This window comes from Pomacea canaliculata, linkage group LG2, assembly GCF_003073045.1.
Source record: "Pomacea canaliculata isolate SZHN2017 linkage group LG2, ASM307304v1, whole genome shotgun sequence".
NCBI classification, from domain to species: domain Eukaryota; kingdom Metazoa; phylum Mollusca; class Gastropoda; order Architaenioglossa; family Ampullariidae; genus Pomacea; species Pomacea canaliculata.
In genome coordinates, this window is record NC_037591.1 from 9,328,560 (window position 1) to 9,350,722 (window position 22,163).

The following is a 22,163-nucleotide window of genomic DNA, read 5'->3' on the forward strand; positions in this document are numbered from 1 at the left end:
TAGAAAGACAACAATACAACAATGCATCACCTTGTCCACCACACACTCCTACTGTAGGAGTGGGATGTGTGGGGGGAAGAGACATATCACAAGTTGACAATCACATGGAGATACTTAAAAATAAACTGCACACAAATTCATGTTCTGATTATATTTAAAGGAAAAGCCAGAATAAGTAGTCTACTGCATGAGAATCAATGCTACCAAAACCAGGCTGAAAAAATGCACAGAAGTGGTATCTGCAATAGTTCTATGATACTCAAAGAAACACAAAGGTCTGCAGTACATACAGTTGTAACTAATTTCATGGCACTGAGCTGAAGTTCACTGATATTCTCCACAAAGAATGCTGACACACCAAGAGATGAGACCTGCAAATGATTAGGAAAAAAAAACAAACTTTTATTGCTCCTAAATACATGACATAAGACCTGTTGAAAGAAATTTAAATGAAGAGTCTAGAGCTGAAATAACTTTATAGGTATATTATTATTATTTAAAATCTTGCCCAACTGTCTACAACACAAATGAAAAAGCTTTGCAATATCCACATATTTGCAACAAGCTCTAAAGTCGTGCCTAGACAATATGAAGAAGCAAAAAGTATAATAATATAAACAGGAGGGCAAAATAATAAAAAAATCCTAGTTAATTGTCCTTCTTTGAGACTTACCACTTGACATGACCAAAAGACATAATGGATTGTAACTGCTCTTGAGCCAACGAAAGTTGTCTTCCTGACTGAGCTAGCATATGCCTGGCTTGTGGGATACTCTCCTCTGGCCAGGTAAGCTAAAGCTATAAAGGTGAAAGCGTTTATTTTTTCACCAACACTCCATCTAAATAAACAAGAGGGAGGTCAGGAAGGCCCTCAACCTCACGGCATGTGGTAAGTCTTGAAGAGCATTGACAATAAAATGTCATTTCTTCTTTGATATTACCGGATGACATGACTATATATCTATAGTAATCAGGAGAGAAGCAACAACCCACCTGTGGTAATAAGTTGTGTAATGCTGCACAGCTAAGACTGGGCTGAAAATTGCCAGAGAAGCAGTGTGCACAGAAATATCACTCAACAGAACCTTCCGAATGTAGATTAGGAATGCCAGCCAACAACATAAAGCTTTAAAGGTACATTTTGAGAGAGTGATGTCCCTTTGCCTAACTGCCTAAAGGGGATTAGCTCTCCGTTGCTTTTCATATTTTCCTGTTAATTTGAGCTGAAGCTTTTTTGTGCAATATTAATTTGTGCATCTACAATGCAATTTCATATATTCGTGGATTTAATTTTGTGCCTTTTCCACTTCTTTTCTACTACATTTTATTTCTATGGCCACGTCAGCGCCATCTTGCCATAACTTACATTTTAGATCAGCAGTGTTAACTTCAGACTGATTCCTTTTCTACAACTGCTTGAGAGCGTTTTGATCATGAGCTGTCACAGCAAGCTTCAAGTGCAGTAAATGCAGGTCTGACAGGCTAACATTGTGCATCTCTCTGAAAGTAGTTTGTGACTGTTAGCATGATGCTTTAACAAGAGTTGTCATTATGGAACCATATTTCTGTCTGCAAAAGTTAAGCCCCTCCACCAAAGACTGACAGTTGAGCTTCTATTAAAAAAACAAATTGTACTATCTCTCAACTACTTTTTAAAGCAAAACTTAATTCAATTACCGAAGATTTCATACAATGGCCAGGACAAAGACCGCATATGTACTGATAGCGTTATTTAACATAAGTGTCACACTACGTGGACATGCAATAATCTTTGGGTTTTTCTTTAGATCAACATTCACTGTTAATATGTCCGTGTATTTTTCTTTTTTTTTATTTTATTTATTATTTTTTGTAAAGCACTTTGAGAGTGCCTTTGATTGTGGTGTAAAGTGCTATATAAATTAACTTTATTATTATTTAGATAGAAGGTGAGACTTATGGCAAATACCTGTACCTTGTTAGCGCACGCATGAAGCCAACAAGATGCAGACGGCATGGATAGGGTCCTGCAGGTGAACAGAGAGTGTTGTCAGAGGCTACCAAGGCCTGAACTATCATAGGTTGCTGTAATGCAAATGGTAGACAATTCTTTGCTAAAAAGACAGAGTGAATTTTCAGCCACAAAACCACCACTTCAGAACTGCAGGAAGTACAAGTCAGTTAAAAGCTCAGAGATTATAACTGCTGAGGCTAGAACCAACAGCTTTTTTCATGGTCCTGTGGTGTGAAACCGAAGTCGTAGGTTCATAGGTCTTGGAACTTAAATATTTCAAGACCCACGTGAGGATCAAGAGCTAGGCCATTCTCAAGAGGAGTTTGCTGTTGCTCACTTGACCAATGAAGTGCCTGCACACTAGCTTAATGTCAAAGGGACAACCTTCAACAGTTAAAGAGCAATTGCAATCCTTTATCTCCTACAGTCATGTTATCAGGTAATGTGGGGGGTAAAACCATCCTACAGCAATTTAAATTAAAGTTAAATTAAAAATTGACATATTTCTTTGCTTGTGCATTTCTCTCAAGGGTTAAAGGTTGCATAAACCAAACTAACAAAATTACCGGTCTGCCATACACTCTCCACATCTTGCAATTACAGTGCAGTTTTCCAGCCCTGCAGAGCGTCAGGAAATATGGATTCTCACATGCTCTAATCCCCTGTCACCCCCATCACTTCATTTAAGAGCAAATGCTAAAAATCAATAGCAGTCAGACTTTGAGAGTTTTAACAGTAAGCAGGGTTTCTATTTCTTCAATTCTCCGTAGCTGTCATCCGATAAAACTCCACACAAGCTTAAGTTTGTTTAAAAAAAAAAAAAAAAAAATTCTTTCACTTAAAAACTGCATGCAACATTTAGATCCAAGCATTGTACTCTTCCAATGATTGTACAATACCTTTCTCCACCTTAAGTACTAGTACAACTGACCTGTAAAATACTGACCTGTAAAATAATTGTGTCTGTCATTTCTTGAATAACGAGTAACTCAGCCAGTCCACTGACCAACTCACACATTTTGTTGTACAAAGTGATGGTAGACTTGTGTTTAACAGAAGAAGCCCGTGCCCTCTTAGCTTTCAAGCTCCCATGATACCCATCTGATGAAAAACATTAAGCTACAGGATCACCATCAATACCAGTCGACTGTCATCCATTGCAAGGTCAAAAAAAAAAAAAAAAAAAAAAAAAAAAAAAAAAAAAAAAAAAAAAGGACGTTATACTACGGATTTTTTTTGTGTGTGATATATATATAAAAAAGCCCACTGAACCTGTGAAAAGATAAATAAGCAGATCTTTCTGTTAAAATTGCAAGACTTTTACCATAAACCATAAAGTGGGAGGTAAGGTTTTTATAGAAACAAATATAAGGTTCTAAGGTTTCAAGAGGTCTTAACATAATGAAAAATAAATTTAAGGATCACCAAATTGTGTACTTATTTAGTTAATAACTAATAATAGACTCAAATAGTATGAATTCATAATATGAAAACTTTATACCTTTTGCACTTGGATCCACCCTATAGACAGGATCAAACTCCGGATAGATGGTGTTCTGAAGCTGAAACTTGCCATATATTATGATCCGTTCAATGACATCTTCCAAGTATACCATCTTGTGCATAAATGGTGATGTCATGATTGAAGTACAGGTCAAGGATGCATCCATGCTTCTTATAACCCGTTCCATTGTGAGTTCACGCCACAGTTTGGACTCTTCTTCATCCTCTTCCTAGTTGAACAGCAAAACATTGAGATTTTATGCCGTGAAAGAAAATATCATAATAGAAATGTATTATGACACATGTCAGAACCAAAAGGCATGCAAAATGTTGGTCTACTATATATGTTTTGACTAAATATTGGTTAAAATTTACCTGGTTGATGAATGGTGTAACTTTTGTTCCATCCTTGATGTTCCAAGAGAGAATTGTCATCAGTCTGACTAGTTTGTCTGGAGGTATCTGGAAAAAACAAAAAGGTGCAAGAGGGCTCAATATTATAATTTGCAATATCTGTTCAACAAATTCATATTGACTTGATTATATAATCTTTTTAAATAAGGAAACCAAGATCTCCCACCCCTCCAAAATAAGTTCTTTATAGCCTCAAAGACTGTTGCTCATTAAAATCAGCTGAAGCAATGTTTTGTCCCACCTGCTGTTATCATAAATCAGTACGTCATCAGGATACAGACAGCTCATGAAAGTGATCTTTTAGAAAACTTAAGTATGGGCAAAAGAACAAAGTGAAAAGAGAATAATAATGTTGTGTTCAATTAAATTGATGGCAAAATTCTGATTAAAATTGGAAAAAAAAGAAAAAGATTTTGAATCACACCTGATTCATCACATTCATGGATTTCAGTTTAGCAGACTCGCCACAAACATCTCCTAACACACCCTTTGCAACAAGCATTTCTGGAGGACATTCTGTGTCTTCATCATCTGCAAAACACAAATAACCATGTCTGTAAGATTAAGCCCATCTTTACAAATAACTTCTGCTATCATTTCACACATCAAAGTGATGAAAAAGAGAAAGTGATATCGAAAAAGTGTGAAGCATATTCAATTAAAAATATTCATCACACACCATGGAATGCTATTTGATGACTGCTTTATTATATAAATCACATATGCAGAAATCATTAAAAAGCAAAACTCTTAAAGCTAACACATAAATACTAATTTAATTTTGATCCTGAAAAGATCCATAAAATCTCTAGTCAAGGCACTCACTAATGTCCATAGCTGCAAGGTTTGCTTCCTCAGCAGTGTCAAAGACATAATCCATGCAACTGGTGAACTTCTTGAAAGTCGGACTTTCCATCAGTTCATCGTTGCTTAAGATTGATACCATAGTACGTTTTTGCCTTTGCTTCTCCTTCTTCCTTTTCCTTGCCACTATAAAGAATTAAACTCTGGATGCTCATGAAAATAAACATATGCATTTATTTATAAATTTGATAATAATAATAAGGCTTATGTAGTGAAGTATCACTTAAAAATAAATTTTTAAAAACTATAAATTCTTTCTTCAATACTTATCATGTGACATGAATATTAGGACTATACTGATTGAAAGCTGACTCCATGACAGTAAGACAGTGTGTGATGTGGGGAGTGCTCTACTGGTCATGGGAGCAACATCTCTTAGTTATAAAGCTGACAGCAAAACCAATGTTTGTTAGTGTTTTATACCATGCCAGCAACTAAGGCTATATCACATTGAGAAAAGGAGGGGGAGGAAGGATGGCCAAACAAACCCCCGCTTATCACAACGCATACTGTACTACTGAGATCCACTACATTTAAACCAAAAGAGTGGTTTGTTTCTAAACCTTTTAAAGGTTCCCTCAGTTCACAGTGGACATGATATGCCAATATGTTAAGAGTATGCACATGGCATAAATGGCAGTGGCAAAAGATTTATGCACACATCTTTATTGCTTTAAATGAGGAAGAAAAGTTCTATAAACCACTTCCTGATCTGACTAGGCATAAGCAACAAGATCTACCAACTACTTAACAACTACACCAAAACAAGTCAACACAAAACTTCAGTCACTGAAGACAGCATTTCTGTGCTAATCTGATGGATTGAATACTGCAATGACTTGTACAATTTCCAGTAGAGGAAAGATGTCAACATCCTTCAAATAACCCAGGCTACAATCGGTGAGCCTGCAGACCTTCCATTCATATGGAAGACTCAAAGAGAAGTACACACGCAGTCTGATGATAGGGAAGTCATTTGGCATGGCCAGTCTTAGCTGATCTGCTCAAGAAGGGTGGGGAAACAACAAAGATCCTTACTGCTCTGTGCCAAAGAATCTGGGAAAGCATAAAATGGGTCAAGAATGGACACAATCACTAGTCATAGCCCTTCCAAAAAGAGGAAACAGCAAACAGTGCCAAAATTACATAAGCATGTGCCTAATCAGCCATCCAAGTGAAGTGATGCTGAAAGTAACCCAGAATCGCATCAAAATCATTTTAATGGACAAAATTGATTTCACACCAGGCAGTGGCACATTTTTTTCAACTGTTGCATCTTGATAGAAAAACATCCTCAGCTCTAGTGGGATATCTTCAACAACTTTATTGACTTTAGAAAGGTATTTGACCGAGTCTGGCACAAGAGGCTATAGGATATGCTGTGAAAATTCAGCGTCAAAGAAAACATAGTTTCAGTCATTAAAGCGGTAAATCATCAGGTCATGGCACTCGTGCAGATGGATTGAAACTGAGTCGAAAGCAGGATTCTTTGGAGAATTTGCAATGATCTCCCTGACCTAGGGCTCCATAGCAGCCACAAATGCCCTTGAAGGCAGTTAAAAAAAAAAAAACCAGGCCTGTGTGATTGCAGGTCCAGCCCTGCCTTAACGGCATCAGGTTTTCTTTTTTCTTTTTCCAGAAATTATCTGTAGAAGGCATCAGGCAGCTTTTCTAGAGGAATGGCAGTAGGCTGAAGGGGAGTTCCTCTGTGCTTGCCTATCTGACCCACAATATGAAACCTTTGTTCTAGCTTCTCCCTGTATATTAAATCCCTGCAGAAATAATCAAGCCTTTTGTAATTTCTCTGTGACAAAGAAAGATCTCTGGACTGTAAGGCCCATCTTTCTCCACTAACACTCAGCACGATGCCATACTCTCTTTACATTGTTCATCTCACTGGTGAACAATGGGGCAGTGGCACAGCAGGTGGAGCGAGGTTGCACAGGGTTACTTATCCAAGCTATCTCAGAGAAACCGAAGACATCAAATTGGAAAGCAGCCTCATCAGTGCAGGCTAAGTTAAGGGAGGGGACAACACTGGGCTGTTTCAAGGGTAGGTGGAAAGATAACACAAAAATGGTCCAACAGTAGCATGTTGGACTCTGAAAGATCACAGCATTGTCTTCTGTTACTTTATAAATGTTTGTATTCCAGGAACAAATCATTTCCAGTGGCAACATAAATGACTACTAAAAAATAGGAAAACATTGAATAACAGATTATTACTAACAATGTAGCAAAACTTTCAAGGCATTCAAACAGATAAGTATGCATCAGATCAAGCAGGTTTAAAATAAAAATATGATGGTCCTAAGATAAGTTCAGAAGAGAGTTTAATAAGGAAGCAAGAGAAGAAAGAGAATGCAACATGGTGAGAGCAATATGAAATTTTTCAAAAGAATCAAATCAATTAGTCAACCCGAAGCAAGACCCCATCAGTAAAACTTGCAGTCCATTAAACACAGTACGTGTAAACTGCTTTGATTATATTTTCATGCAAAGATAAATAAATTACAGGGACTGAAGTACTACATGTAATGCTTAGCTATACCTAAATAATACTTACTGACAGCCTCTTCATCTTCCTCCATTTCAATATACTCTGAGGACTCATCATCACTTTCTTCCATATGCAAATGCTTTTTTTTTGCTGAAATAAATTAAAATGCATATCAATACCTTCAATTTAACTTGCAGAGTATAAACCTGCAAATATTTGCTGCAAAATAGTCATTTACTAGTAAAAAATATTCAAAATTAAAATTTTTCTCCTTATTGTTGCTGTCCAAGAAACTATTTAGCATTTGAACCCTTCACCAACATGCTGAATTTTCCTACCTCCTCGACCTTTATCTACCCTCCTACTGCGAGACACCTGGAAAGACATGTTTCCATCATCTGAACGCATGATGCTGTAACCAGGGTCTTCTCGGGACCGCTTGCGCTTACGAGACTCATTATCACAGACTGCTTTCACTGCAAAACAATGCATAAATAAAACTATACTGAATATGCAGAATTACATCGAAACAATGATAAAACAAATGCAAAACAAGTTCAGGCAGTCACAGATGAATTTTTTTTTAAATCTAATATGGCACTACCATTAGGAGTTTCATTACAAGTACAATTTACTGACCAAAAAAAAAAAAAGAAAACTCCAGACACTACCGAGAAAGCAATTAAGCAAATAAATATAATTTACCAGTGTAAAGGCCATTTGAATGTATTTCACATGAACTCCTTTTTAACACAATCTATTTAATCAAGAAATCCTTATAGATATGTTAGAAATATATAAGTTTAAAAAACAAAATACCTGTGCCACCTGTGGCAATAGATTTCAGAGTCTGTAACAAGAAAACAAAACTAAATTAAAGAAGTGATTGTAATATTCTTCTTCATCTAAAATTATGACAAAAATATTTTGTGATCATTCTGATGCTATGCACGCCCTCTACACATACACATGAAGAATTATTAACTGATTACATGTGCCATATAATTTATACTGACTTAATTTCAAATATTTTACTTTCAACAGGTAAATAAATATAATGTAATGCTGTAGAGAAAAGATAATGTCTTTACACAAAAAGCAGCGATTTGTTAACTAGCTGTAAGTCAGCTTAACTCTTTGGCAATTACCCCCACTAACTCAAAATATGAGAGAAAAATACTAAATAAAGAACAGCACGAAAGCTAAAATACCTTGAAAACAATTATTTTTGTTTACACAAGCACTGTTTTAATGCAGTGACAATGATGTTAGGTTTCAAAATTAGAATTAACCAAAAGTATGTTGCCAATCTTTCTCACTAACACCTCTCTGCCTGTTCAGAACACTTTTCTGACCAGACACCACTGGTTGTCCACTTGGTTAGCACTTTGGCTGCTTTTCATGTAAGACATGCATTGAAGATTAAACATGATAGCTTTAGTGCACATAATGGGCTAGCCATCATGCTGCTTCAAGGCATGAAACAAACATTTAAAATTAACATTTCATTCTACTTCTTCTAAAATAGCTACAAAGATATCTGTTATCTTTGATTTTTTTAGTAATTAAAAAAAAATAAAAAAACTCTTTTCAATGTGGCATAGTGATAGAACTTACAAGGGTGGAAGATTATCATAATTTATGCAAACCCAGTTCACATACTTGTATAAATATGCAAGGTTCTAATGCAGATGCTATTACTACTATAGATTAAGTGAGGAGTTGTTATATGCAAGGTTGTACAATCTGAGAATCTTCTGTGACTAATTCCTGAAAACATTTCTTTCTGTTTTAAGTATCATTTTGTTTTTCATTCGAAACTTCAAAAACTTCGAAAATTCAAAACCTGCAAAATCTAAAACAGAAAAAGAAATCAAAATTACATTTAAAATGATAAAAACATAATTCTAATAATGCTTGTCAAAAAATTACTATCTGGTGGGCAAAGGAGGGACTGGGACAGCATAAAAGATAAAGGGACCCATAGCCTAGGCGGTGAACATGTGGTAAACTTTATCATGAGAACAGAATGTGAAAGCTATTATCCAACCCTATCCAAAAGGGTGCTGGATGTAAAAAAAAGTTTTCTAGTCATAGGCCCAAGCAGTTGTTGAACCAGTGATCATCTACACTGCAGTCAAACACACTACCCTTAGAATATGATGCCTTCCCATTTGTTAGCAAATAAAACAAAAATAATTGAGTTTAAATGTCCCAAGAAAGCATTGAAACAAATCAACTTTAAAAATCAATCCAAGCTAACAAGATCGAATTCATTCAAATATTCTTTTCATTTGATAGCTAGCTTGATTGCAATGCCTTCAAACCTCTCCTTCCTGCATATGTTGATCTTAAAGCTTGCACTCTGGGAATAAAAGGTGGCTTAATCGGGTAATGCGAGAAATGAATGAAGTCAATGAAGAGGAAAAGACCCAAAAGCTTTGCATTCTGAGTGGACTGCTGAAAAGAAACGTACATGCAAACCTGTAAGCAGGCATGTACTAGAAACTTAGCATGCAAATAAACCAATACCTCATTACCCTTCTTTTATTTTTATGCATTTTCAGCTATCTTAAAATTTTATAAATTATATTTTGTCTTCTCTGTACCACCCAATTTCTAGCTGTTCATCTCTAGCATTAGGGAGTTTCAGATTCAGCGCTAGCACATAATGTACGGGAACAGGAATAGGTGGTGTCATGGAAACATATGCTCTACATCACTGGCTAAGCAAAGGCTAGGCTTACTGATATAAAGCACGACACATAGTGACAAGTCATGGTCACGACGTGTAGCATTCGTACCTATTACATGTTATATGTTTTCACAGAAGACCAAGCTGCTAAATAAAACCACATCCAAGGGCGCCCTCACATGATTCTTTATGCATCTGTCTATGAATTCAGAACTTTTTTTAACGGTTCAATACGATACAATTCACTGCCCTAGTTATCTTCATCATTATAATCGTCATTTACAACAGAACAAGTAGTTCCATCAAAATTCTATCAAAGGCATCTCATTTCGACAAACTTATGCAGCACAGTTATTTCCCATGCTTAGGTGTTACCGTTGTTTGATCTCAAGTGTTTTGCCGCACGTGTGGAGGATGACAATGTAGCCGTACACATCTTGTTCACATATCGTGGATCTCAAGCTCTCTACTAACAAATTGTGAATGAGGTGGATTAGGGAAGATGCAAGCATACCTTGCTTGTTTTAGCTGCTTAATGGTAATTTTTTTCATATTTTGCTATAAATATGATCTCGTTCCTTAATGTCACTACTCCTCTACTCTCTTTGTGCTAGATGTTTGCAGGAAACTACTCTATAAACAGTTCTTTATTCTTCACAAGTTTATGGAAAGAGAATTTCATCTTCAGTGTCATCTGTTTTATTACAGGCTGTCTGGGATCAAACCATCTATCTCTTACTGGCATTAATACCCAGTCTAGCCAGTGCATGTCTTTGCCATCTGAATGTTACAATATTCCACTAGCTGCATGTCATCACTGAAAGATAAGCACCATCAATATTTTTCACTCTTCCTTGTTTCTAAATGTCTTGTTTGATAAAAACAGCAGGCGAGACAATCTGTAAATTCCAACATAAACATTCCGTGTTGATACACATGGCTTTTCCATGAAAATTAAAGATGTGCTCAGTTCTCTTCATCCTATCCACAGGGTTGAGATTTGTCACAAACAAGTTGTGGAGCTGTTTCAGTGAGTAAACATTCACAAAGCTTCAGGGCCAGATGCTATATGCAGCAGAACATTATGTTTCTGCATGAACCAACTTGGAGGCATTTTCTGACACCTATTCCAGTGCTCTATGGATTCACTTTCCATCCCTGCTGCTTGAAAATTGTCAACCATTGTCTCAGTTTTGAAGAATGCTTGAACTCACCATCTCAATGACTTTAGATCAATGGCCTTAACATTTTTGGTCATGAAAGTATTGGAGACAATCATCATGCTTGGAAATTGTCTACCATTGTCCAAGTTCTGAAGAATGCTTCAACTCACCATCTCAATGACTTTAGACCAATGGCCTTAACATCGTTGGTCATGAAAGTATTGGAGACAATCATCAAAGCATTGATTCTAAAAGCCACCAACAAATGTCTTGACCCCTTGGAATTTTAATACCAGTCCAAACAAAGTGTTGATAATGCTAAGCTGTTCATCCTTCACACTTTGCTCAAACACCTGGAGAATCCACACGCCCATTAACAACTGCTATTTGCAACCTCATCAGCCTTCAACACCATTCAACCACATATCCTAACTAGAAGATTCCTTGACAAGTTTTCCTTTGACCATTAGCTAGCATCATGGATCATTCACTCTTTGGTTGACAGACAGCAATAAGTACTCATCAATGGGACATTTTTTCCGGCTCAATCACACCAAAGGCTGTGTCTTATTCCCACTTCTGTTTATTATGTATACCAACAGTTGTCACAGTAACCTAGAGGATCAAATTCTCTGATGACACTGCACTGCTCTTTCTCCTTAGTGGGGCAGTAGATACCCATGGTGTAGCTTTGGATGAATTTACTGCCTGGTGCAATGACAATTTCTTAGAACTTAATGCCAGTTAAGACCAAAAGGATGGTCTTTGACTTCCATCAGAATTCCCTACCAAGTCCTGCAAGTGTCATCCATGACAAGGAGGTGGATATTGTTCCTGCTTTTATATACCTGGGCACCATCTTCGATAGGCGACTTTGCTGGGATGTCAACACTCAAACTGTCGTGATGAAAGCTCAACAGCACCTCTTCCTTCTCTGGAAGCTGAAGTTGTTCTGTCTCCCAGCAATTTCTTTTATAAATCATACGCAGAGAGTTTTGTCCTTGTTTATCTATTTCTACAACAGTTTATCAGTGAAGGACAAGAGCAGCTTACATCAGGTTGTATCCACCTGCTCCAAAGTCATTGGGACAGCCCAGAGTGTTCTTCAGACCCTATATAACAGGCACACACTTCTGAAAGCATCTGCAATCCTTCGTGATGACAGGCAAGTCCTGTCAAGAGAATTTTTCCAACTCCCATTGGGCCATCGATTCTGTATACCTGCATGTAGGACCAACAGCCTTCCTTCGTTGTTTTGGCCATGCGTTTTTTGAATGGTGCTAAGCACAAATGAATGAAACATAAATGTGAAAGTCTGTTTGGTACGTAAGAATATGTTATGATGTCATTTTTGTTGAGCTGCCCCCGAAATTGCTCTCTGGGACCAAAGAAGTGTTCTCTTATCTTATTTAATCAATCCCTTCTCCTAGATGAAGCCAGACACTACCTAAACTGTTCTCTGCTAATATGACTTTTATGTTTGCAGCCCCATTGTGTTTTTCAGTTTTCCAGATTAATGTTGTACAAGCATCACATGCACCTGTCTGCAGAGCCTTGATGCTGGTAACTTTAGCAGATGTCACCAATATTTAATACAGTTCACATTCATTCCCTTGTCTGTCAACTGCTACTGCTTGGTGGGGAGGTAGGGGGGATAAGGCCTGCCACTCATGCCTGTCTTCGGTGATAGTGAACATATCCTGCATAGGATGACCAGTCCACTCCTTCATGCTTGTAATCAAGTAACTGAACGAACACCATACAATATGCTGGTTTAAAAAATTGCATTTACATTCTTAAAATGGAAAAACAGCATATTGTTCTTTAGAGATGGGGAGGGGGAAAGGAAGAACAAGTGGTGAGTTCAAAGGAAAAGACAGAAATGTAATTTCTAATCTACTACAGAATAACACCATTTCCAAAGCAAATATGAAATTTAATCTGCTCACTGAAAATGTTACTATTGAAAACATGGCCTAGAGTGATAAATAAGGAGTAGGAAACAGTGATACTTAGTTATCTAACCAAATGTTTTTGATCTCGACCAGCCTGGAAGCAATTAAAGATGGCAATATTGATTTGCATCATTAAGATCACAAGTTTTCATGTGCAAATTTCCAAATCCTCATGCACAGTACAGAGGAAACCACTGATATTTAGGAGACATACAAAATGACCACAATAAAAGCATTCAAATAAAAGTAAATGTTACTCACCTCTGAATCAAGTGGCTCCAACAAAACCACGGGCCCAGTGGACTTTTTCTTGTTCTGAGACATACTTCCAACATCTGCATGCCCCAGTCTCCCAACGGGCATAATGTCTTTTAGAATAACCCGTGGTTCACAAACACGAGGGCTAGTACCAACAACAGGATTTTGCAAAATACTGTCTCTACCCATGACACCCATAGTATCTCCAATTCTGCTGGCAGGATTGTGTCTATCCAAAGGTGAACTAAAAGCACTGTCACTTTGTCGACCTGTTGAAGGCCTTCGTTTTGCAAAGCGCAATCGCACCTCCTCCCCACTTTGATAGCTGGGAGAGGGTTGATGAGGAACATGCTGCTGTACAACACCCTCTGCTGATGTAGCTTGTGCTGGTGATGAGACTGCAAAAATAGTGGTATTTCTTTAACTAGACATCACAAATGAAAATTTTTCTCTAAGCCTGAGTTACGAATAATGATATACAAATATAAAACCATTACAGTACAATAGCCCATACACAAACACTACAGTGGCCTAAAGATGTATTCTTTTCAAATTAGATTATGATATATGCAGGTTATTAATGGTAAATAAAAAAACAATCCACTAGTTACTGCACTGAATAAAAAACATACCTGGAAGTTTCTTTTGCTGATGAACACTGTGAAGCATTGGACCGTAATTACCCATCATCCCATCTTCAGTGTAACAGTCACCATTCACTGTCATCAATATGAAAAAAAAAAAAACACTGATCAAATGCCACAAAACTGTATGCCTTTTTTCCACCGAAAAAGGGTTAATTAAGAGTAAAAGAGGAAACCATTAAAATAAAAACAAATTTCATTCATTTTCTATTTGATGTAAAACAAAATACAGTCTTTAATATCATTAAAATATTCATTGTCTCCAATAACAATCTGAACTGGTTATCCTATTATATATTTGCCAACCTGATAATTTTTGTTAGTCTCATTCCATTCTCCTCTTTGACAATCAAAGCCTATTTCTTAACCCATTCACACTGATTCTTTTAAATTTAAGTCAGTTCTTATTATTACTGTTATTCTTTGACAGCTAACTCCTCTTTGTCTAATCCTTTATGTCATGGACAAAAGACAACTTAAGAGTTTGTCTAGCTGTCAAAGATGCCTTCAGTTTTCTTTACGAGCATCTGGCACAATTTTTTCAAGTTGCTGAACAATGTAGGAAATACTCACAGCTTTCTTGAACCCTGTTGCTGTGAACTAATACTAAAGTTTCTTGAGTTAGTATATAACAATTTTTTTAAATAACTGTTTAGCCTAGACAAACAGAAATCCAAAAAATATCCACCTTCTCCTAACTCATATCTTTCTGAAGGACAACAAAAATAAATAGCCCATGCTATGTTTTTCAAAAAATAGTTTTTTTGTTGGATGGGGTGGAGCAAAGATTTGAAACATAAATGTTTTACTAAAGGGAATAAATGTAGCTAAACCGAACACCTTTATAATTTTTAGAAAGCCTTCAACCCCAACACATCCTTACCTGTGTTAAAATGTTGATGGTTTGGTCGATGCTGAGATGAGTGGGCAGGTATTCCAGCTGATGTCGCAGCAAATGGACTACCAAGCTGACCATATGAACTGCTCTGATTTGGCATCAGAGGAGATGGTGACATTTGATACCTAAATGAAAAATCAATAACAATGACAACTGAATTCATGAGTTAAGAAAATTCTTTTTTTTTTCCTATAAGATGCGAGGGAGATCAGATGAGAAGCAGGACTAAACTACATGACCAGATGACATGACAAAAATCCCATAAACCACCCCAATTTCTGCTGTATGCTGGACAATGACTAATGACCAGAAAGCACACGCGCACATACCACCTCAACTCCATCCCATATCTGGGAAGCAGGAGGAAATTAGCTGTTTCTAAATCTGGTAAATACCTGAAGAAATTTCACTACCAATGTCATGTGGTAACTTATATGGGGAAGTAACAATCAACCCAATTAGTATGTAGGGTGGCTTGTTGACAACCCTGAGGGCACTTGGTGTACAGGTGTTGTATGTGGTGTCATAAGTGGGAGACAGTGCTAAATGGTTACAGCAAGCCAAGCATGACCAGCCAGCTGGCAGAGGTGTCAATAACATCTATGAAGAGAATGACACCTCAGGGGCTCACACACGTCCACCAGGTTGACAGGGAGTGGGGGTTAGTCACCTGTCCGCCACGCCAATGCAGACGGTGTGGAGTGTCAGTAAGGTGGTCATTCTCTTGTTGATGTTGGCTACTTGATTGATTGGCGAGTGAATGATCAATGGCATTCCTTAGTGTATGTGACATGCAAATGAGCAAAGTATAATAGGTAACTGAGAACCAGCAAGACACTTCTTGGCAAGTGGGCTGCGTGGTAAACTGTGTGATAAACGTGTGAGCATTGTATGTACGGTCCCCTGCAACTTACGTTGACATGGGTAGCAAGAGTCAAAGGTTACCTATCGCCCACGTGCTCGGTTCCTGGGGGCCAGTATTCACCTTCCCGGCTAAAAATCAGGAATACTGGAATAACCAAAGATGGCATTTCCTTTTCTGACTGTATCAGCTGATTTGACAATGTGGAGAAGAAGTAATAGGCGAAATGAGTGGTTGTCTGGCGACTCTGTAGGAAACTATGGTTGTAATAATAACTAAAATATACCTCAATTCCAGAAGGGCTATGAGGCCAACTCGGACTGAGCTGAAGAGAGATAGGCCGGATAAGTCATGCTGTGCACTGTATGCTAAGCTGCCAGAATACTACCGAATGTGTCCAGAGAAGAAGAGTGAGCTACTAAGTCTCATGGAAAACTGGGTGGCCTAATAAATGTCTTTAATTACAATAGTCCTTGAAAAGATTAGAGAAGTAACTACAGCTTGAAACTCACATGCTCTTGCCTGAACAAGAGACTCTACAAAGTTATAGTTTTTGTATAGTCTGAAATTATGAGCAGCCTTCTCTAGTCAATGTTTTCTAAACCACATCCCTAACTTCAAATAAGTTCAACAATAACATGACAATAAAGGCGTGACTTTATAGTGCATACTCACACTTGAAAAGAGAGCGTTCTTAGCAGAGACAAGAACGAGAAATGGGCAACATACAAAAAACAATAGTTTAATTACATGCATACAGTGGAACTGAAATAGCCTTTAACAATTTTTTTTCAAGACTGCAAAACACAAATAAAACTAAAACAGAAGAATTCTAGACAGTAAAGAAACCGAATAAAGAACTAATGGCCTGCCATAACCACAGGAGAAAAGGAGGCTAGAGGAATGAATGGCTCTACAAACCTCAGTGAAGTGTTCTGCTGGTAGACATGGGGTGATGAGGGATGTGACCCTGCTGCATGCTGCGGTCCTTGTGATCGCAACGAACTCTGAGGAGGATGCTGCAGTTGGACTCCAGCTAAAAAAATAAAATTTGTCCTTATTGTGCATCTTAAAATTCAGTCTAACCACTATGACATATTTTTCAAAAGAAAAACAAGCCACCAAATCACATAGCAAGTTACTTAAGTATACAGAAATATATTCAACAGACTGTCGCAAGCAACTGACTCTTGCCCTTGTTTGTTAATTAGTAAAAGTTTGTGATTGAACAATACAGCTGTAACTTTCAAAACTATAAATATTTAACTTTATGAAAGCTACAAGAATAAGAGTGTGCAGAAACAAAATGTAACTATGCTTAACCCCCATTTTCTAAGACTGCATTCCATTTTTGTTCAAACTGCTGGGAAATAATTTCTGAATAATCAAGAATACTGTAGTTTAACTGTCAACTTATTTCCTGCATTTCATCTGTTTTGTGCCAACATTCTTCAAACCAGTTTTCTCCACTTGTGCTATGTTAATTACCGACCTTCATCATTTCTCTTAGTGACAGGGTGGCATTAAAAGATTAATATCAATTCTTACCGTCATAGGACCTTGTTCTAAAAACATTTGGATCCTTTCTCAGGATGGATTTCAGCAGTTGCGGCAGCTCTCCTTCTAGCGACTCTGTTGCAAGGTTGTCTTGAAGTTCACTGGAAAAAACCTCACAACTAAACTACAAATTACAGCATTTTCAATACATACACACACAGGAATAAAATATCACAGATTGTACTTGTTAAAAGTGACCAGACCAGTCTGAATATTGGATGGATTACATAGAAAAAATGTGCATAGGATGCATGAAGAACTCACATCACTTTCAGTGAACGTATCTTTTATTTCTAGACTGCAGATTTACACAAGCATTAAACATAAATATATAAAAATGTTAACAGTTGCAGTGTCCCTTTTACAATAACTGTAGAGAAGATGAATTACAGAAATTAGTAAGTTATACAGGTGAGCAGTATTTTGTAACATTGCAGCAATGTACCATATTCAAATTAACATTTCATGGTAAACTTTTTCCTTCATCAAGAGTAACTTTTTTCAGTTTATGTTTGTTGAAAATATTTACATATGGGAGGTAGATGCCTGTCGCAGAGCATGAAGCAACTGTTGTGCAAGTCCTTCATCTGCCACACTAAGAAGTTTGTGAGCATCCTCAGAGATTTTCGGTGAAAACAGCAGGCTTTTATTGTTGACTGTCTGAGGCAATGGTGTAGGCAGAGGAAGTTGGGGTAACACTGAACAAATGAAATTGTGATAAACATTATATATGACACAATTTATTTAACACATTAAAGATATTTTCAACTTAAAAAAAAAAAAAAATCAAAAAAAAAAATCAAAGTTATTCAATCCAGCACAATATTTACAAGATTTGAAAATCAAATTATTTCATTTTTGAGAAAGGCTTAAAATACACATCCACAAGCTATAGAGAAGCTGATCTTTACCAGCCTACATGCGTAAAAAAGAATTTACTCTTTGTACTTGAAATCTTTCCTGTACTTACAGTCAGTCAGACTTGAGACTCCAGCCAGAGTAGTAATCGGAATACTGGGAATTTCTCCGTTCATTGCAGTTGACTTCCTACATGACAGCTGTGAAGAAATATGGTGGACTATTCAAAAGGTGAGTCACATGCTGAGTGCCACTGTATCATTTCTTAATATATAACTTCAGATTCAAATCCACATTTTCAAATATTTAAATAACTTCTTATGCTTTCTTAGCATTACACTTTCAGAATACGTTCTTCATAGCATTGACTTTTGGTACTCTATTTACTGCCATACAAAGCTCTTGTAACGACCAGTGTAAGAAATTTTAGACATGTACAAGTTTATCAAAATGTGTAAAAATAAAAAATGCAAAAAAAGTAAACAGCAACATTTTTCAATACAGATGAACATTTCTGTTCATATCTAGCTTTAAGCAGTTTAAATGTTAGCATGTTACCCTTTTAACTGTAGAATAAGCCTGAAAGATAATCATGTGTCTATGCACATCATAACCCAAATCACAACAACTGGAATACAATCAGTTCATAAACCAAAGCAAACATTTCAAAACAATGTAACCAGGCAATGTAGTATTATGCAATTAATCTGCATCCCACGCTGAAATCTGATATGGACAATACCAAACACTAAAATAAAAGGGAAATGCATTGAAAATTTAAAAATTAATGCTGTCTGAAAATTCTTTTTCTAAGATCTTGTCAGTTATAGGTCAGCCTATCTGGGGCTTTAATGATGGGTTCATTTCTGTTCTGGGATAAGAGTGGGGGGGAGAACTTGCATTTGCTATCATTTTTGACACTTGAAAACGTTAAGTACTGAGGTCATCTGGTGTCGGAATGGAAAACTCCATTGCTGAGTTCGTCGCTCATTCATGCAAACAGAAGCTTTCTACAAGCTTTTCAGTCTAAATGGACAGTTCAGGCCACCCTACTGAGTCATAAGCCTGCACATGAGTCTTTGCAATTCCCTCATGTCCTCCATGAAGTCTGCGAAGAATCTCATATTGCAGCTTCTCTGAGATGGTAACTGTACAGCAGCATACTGTCATGAAAACTGATACCAAAAATGCTTTGACCAGTCTGGTTTTATAGACACATCAGAAAGTCAAGTACAGTCAAATCTCGCTACTATGCCACCTACCGGGACCGAGCAAAAGTGGCATAGTAGCAAGAGTGGCATAATAACGAGGGTTCATAAAAACGGCTTTATTTTTCAAGTTACCCGTCAGTCCAAAGCTATCAAGAATCGTCGGCTGGTGCTAGCTGTCTCTTCTCATTCTCCCCCTCACCCCTTCATCCTCCACCCCCCACATCCGCGCACCTGCATCTTGTCGTTAGTCGACTCCTTCCCGGTCTCCCTCCGTCACGGGGCTGCCAGCGACCACCCCTCATCGCCAGCTTCCACCCTCCCTGTGTGCGTGCTATGTTCCATCCCACCTGTTTGCAATGTCCCACACTACAATACAGTATAATAATCGAGCACTGCGCGGAATTTCACAACGGTGTCTTTTAACAATCACACAATAGTAGCATAGTAAATTTTGAATTTATAGTCGGGACCGAGCAAAAGAGGTATAATACCGAGAGTGGCATAGTAGCGAGGTGGCATAGTAGCGAGATTTGACTGTATCAGGCCAACCAAGCTGACAGTATCGTATTAGTGTCTGGCACACTTTGTCTTGCTGTGTGAGTTGACATTTGTTTCCAATCTCTTCTCAGATGCAGAACAGTGTGACTTGTTCACCATCAAGTATGCTTCTTTTTCTACCATACTGTCATCCTCATCAGCTGTTTGGATGAGTGTTCTAGTAAGAATATTTGTTACATGCCCAGGTGATTGCAAGACTCATATTTGACTTTGGCCTATCACTGTTCAGCGGCTGAAAGTGATATGGAAATGTAGATTCCATGAGAACTGCTCCCAACCTAAATGATAATGCATCAGTGGAGATTTTGGTTTTGCAGGAAGGGCAATACTAAGTATATTAGACTGCTGGTAGTCTATTAGACACCACCTTATATTTCTTCAGAGAACACAACCTTTTTGTGTCAACGTCTGTAAAAAAAAATAGGCCAGTCATAACAACAACAAAACTTAAAGAGATATTTCAGAAGATTAGATAAGCAATGAAGAGGCTAATGGGTTAAAAAATAAGGGGGTGTAAAGCTACTGGTCAACATGAATTTCAATAATTTGCTTTTCTTGAGGTCACTTTCTGTTATCTAAATGTGGCACGCACTGGATTTGATAACTTCGGATTTGGGTACTTTCTGTTATTGACAATTGTAATCTATGCTTTATACACATTACCATTGCAATTCTTCTTGTTCCTAATCATCCCCAGTGGAGCAATAACACCTCACAATTTAGTTCCTAATGCATTCAGCAAAATTTTTTTAGCACGATGGGGTAAAAAAAGAAGGAAAAAAACCTAATGGCCATTTATTGCTACTTTATGTTCCTATGGAGTCTTCCACTGTGACTTCATTACTTATATCGATCATCCTACAATACACTCATAAGCACTTTCATTTATAACTGTGTACATACTACACTTAAATAATTTTTATGGTTTTAATTCAGTAAGCTATACCATGCTTGTAAAATTCCATAAAACTAATGGCTGTTAACATTAACATATTTTTTAAAAACCCTCTATGGTGACAATGGCAAATTAAAAAAAATCTACACTACGCCTTTATATTCTGCTATAGTGCGCGCGTGTGTGGATAAGTGACAGCGGGAGAAACACAGGTCAGCACCACCCGCCCCTCCAAACTACTAATGAAAAGCAAAGGTGCAAAAAATAAATAAATAAAACACAAGTATAAGCAATTTATAACTTTGATATTAATCTGACACTGAAAGCACTCTGGTTATGACAATTACAGTAACAACTTAAAAAAGCTGAATAACTTGAGAGAAATCTCTTGATCTTAAACTATAATCGGAATTCTGGCATGAAACTTTCGTTACCAGAATGTCATAAGAGTTCTTTCCCCTATCATCCTAGTCGAGGCTAATGGCCACCATTTCTAAAACCACCATACCTAACAAACAATATTAAACAGACTCGTGGATGAAAGTTTATATCAGTAAAATGCCATATTTTAATTTACTTGAATGCATAATACTGATGTTATGTAATTGTAGTGCTTTAAAAGGAACTAATAAACTCGGTAGAGTGTGTATCAACTATACCAGAAAACGTTGGATCAGTCTATGGATTGGAAATTTGGAAGTGACCATAAATCAACGTCTCGACCCTTTGGTTTTCAACAAAAGCAAACAGTGCTTGTAAAATGTAAGATCTTACATTTATTCTCACTGCTTGGAACATAGTATCTATTCTACACAAATTTTGCGAAGATTTGAGTGTTGTGGTTCTAGTCACTCGCCGTATACAATGCCCCACATGAAGGATCCACTGATGATGCACATCCTTGTTACACCCTATTAAACCATGGCACTTTACACTATAATTTACTATTTCATTTTAAAATAAACAGTTACAGAGAACACGATCAAACCACTGTGTAACTGTTCAATAGGAAATTGGAAATTTCTATAGGAAAGCATCAACTACCAATCATTGTGAACCGTAACACTCACCTTCGTTAACTCCAAATGTTGACTCCAGTAATGAAGCTATGAAGCATAAAACAGGCTCACATGTATCCTAAGAGCCCATTTTCTTTAATCCGTTCCCATTTTAACAGATAACGTTGAGAAAAACATCAAAATATCACTATTTTCTTCGGCATTCTAACAATAACCCGCGCCAAAAATTACAGCAACCTAACAACATATATGAATTCTTCCGAGGACATACAAATTAGTTCAATGAGGAGTCAATTATTCAGCATTATTACCAAAT

At 37.1% G+C, this 22,163-nt stretch overlaps 1 protein-coding gene across 2 annotated transcripts in view; it reads right to left on the reverse strand.

The window, feature by feature from the left end:
- LOC112556259 (nipped-B-like protein B) overlaps positions 1-22,110 on the reverse strand; it is a 41,368-nt gene extending 19,258 nt beyond the window's left edge. For both annotated transcript variants that reach the window (XM_025225087.1, XM_025225086.1), the window contains exons 1-17: positions 21,899-22,110; positions 18,277-18,364; positions 17,836-18,004; positions 17,298-17,407; positions 16,671-16,785; positions 14,873-15,012; positions 13,978-14,064; positions 13,349-13,743; positions 8,094-8,124; positions 7,613-7,750; positions 7,341-7,424; positions 4,736-4,900; positions 4,335-4,441; positions 3,872-3,958; positions 3,495-3,726; positions 2,940-3,094; positions 291-371 (exon numbers count right to left, since the gene is read on the reverse strand). In XM_025225087.1, the coding sequence (XP_025080872.1) occupies positions 291-371; positions 2,940-3,094; positions 3,495-3,726; positions 3,872-3,958; positions 4,335-4,441; positions 4,736-4,900; positions 7,341-7,424; positions 7,613-7,750; positions 8,094-8,124; positions 13,349-13,743; positions 13,978-14,064; positions 14,873-15,012; positions 16,671-16,785; positions 17,298-17,407; positions 17,836-18,004; positions 18,277-18,340 (2,160 nt within the window). In that variant the 5' untranslated portion in view covers positions 18,341-18,364; positions 21,899-22,110. The remainder of the gene's footprint in view (positions 1-290; positions 372-2,939; positions 3,095-3,494; positions 3,727-3,871; positions 3,959-4,334; positions 4,442-4,735; positions 4,901-7,340; positions 7,425-7,612; positions 7,751-8,093; positions 8,125-13,348; positions 13,744-13,977; positions 14,065-14,872; positions 15,013-16,670; positions 16,786-17,297; positions 17,408-17,835; positions 18,005-18,276; positions 18,365-21,898) is intronic.
- Between the last annotated feature and the right edge of the window lie 53 nt (positions 22,111-22,163).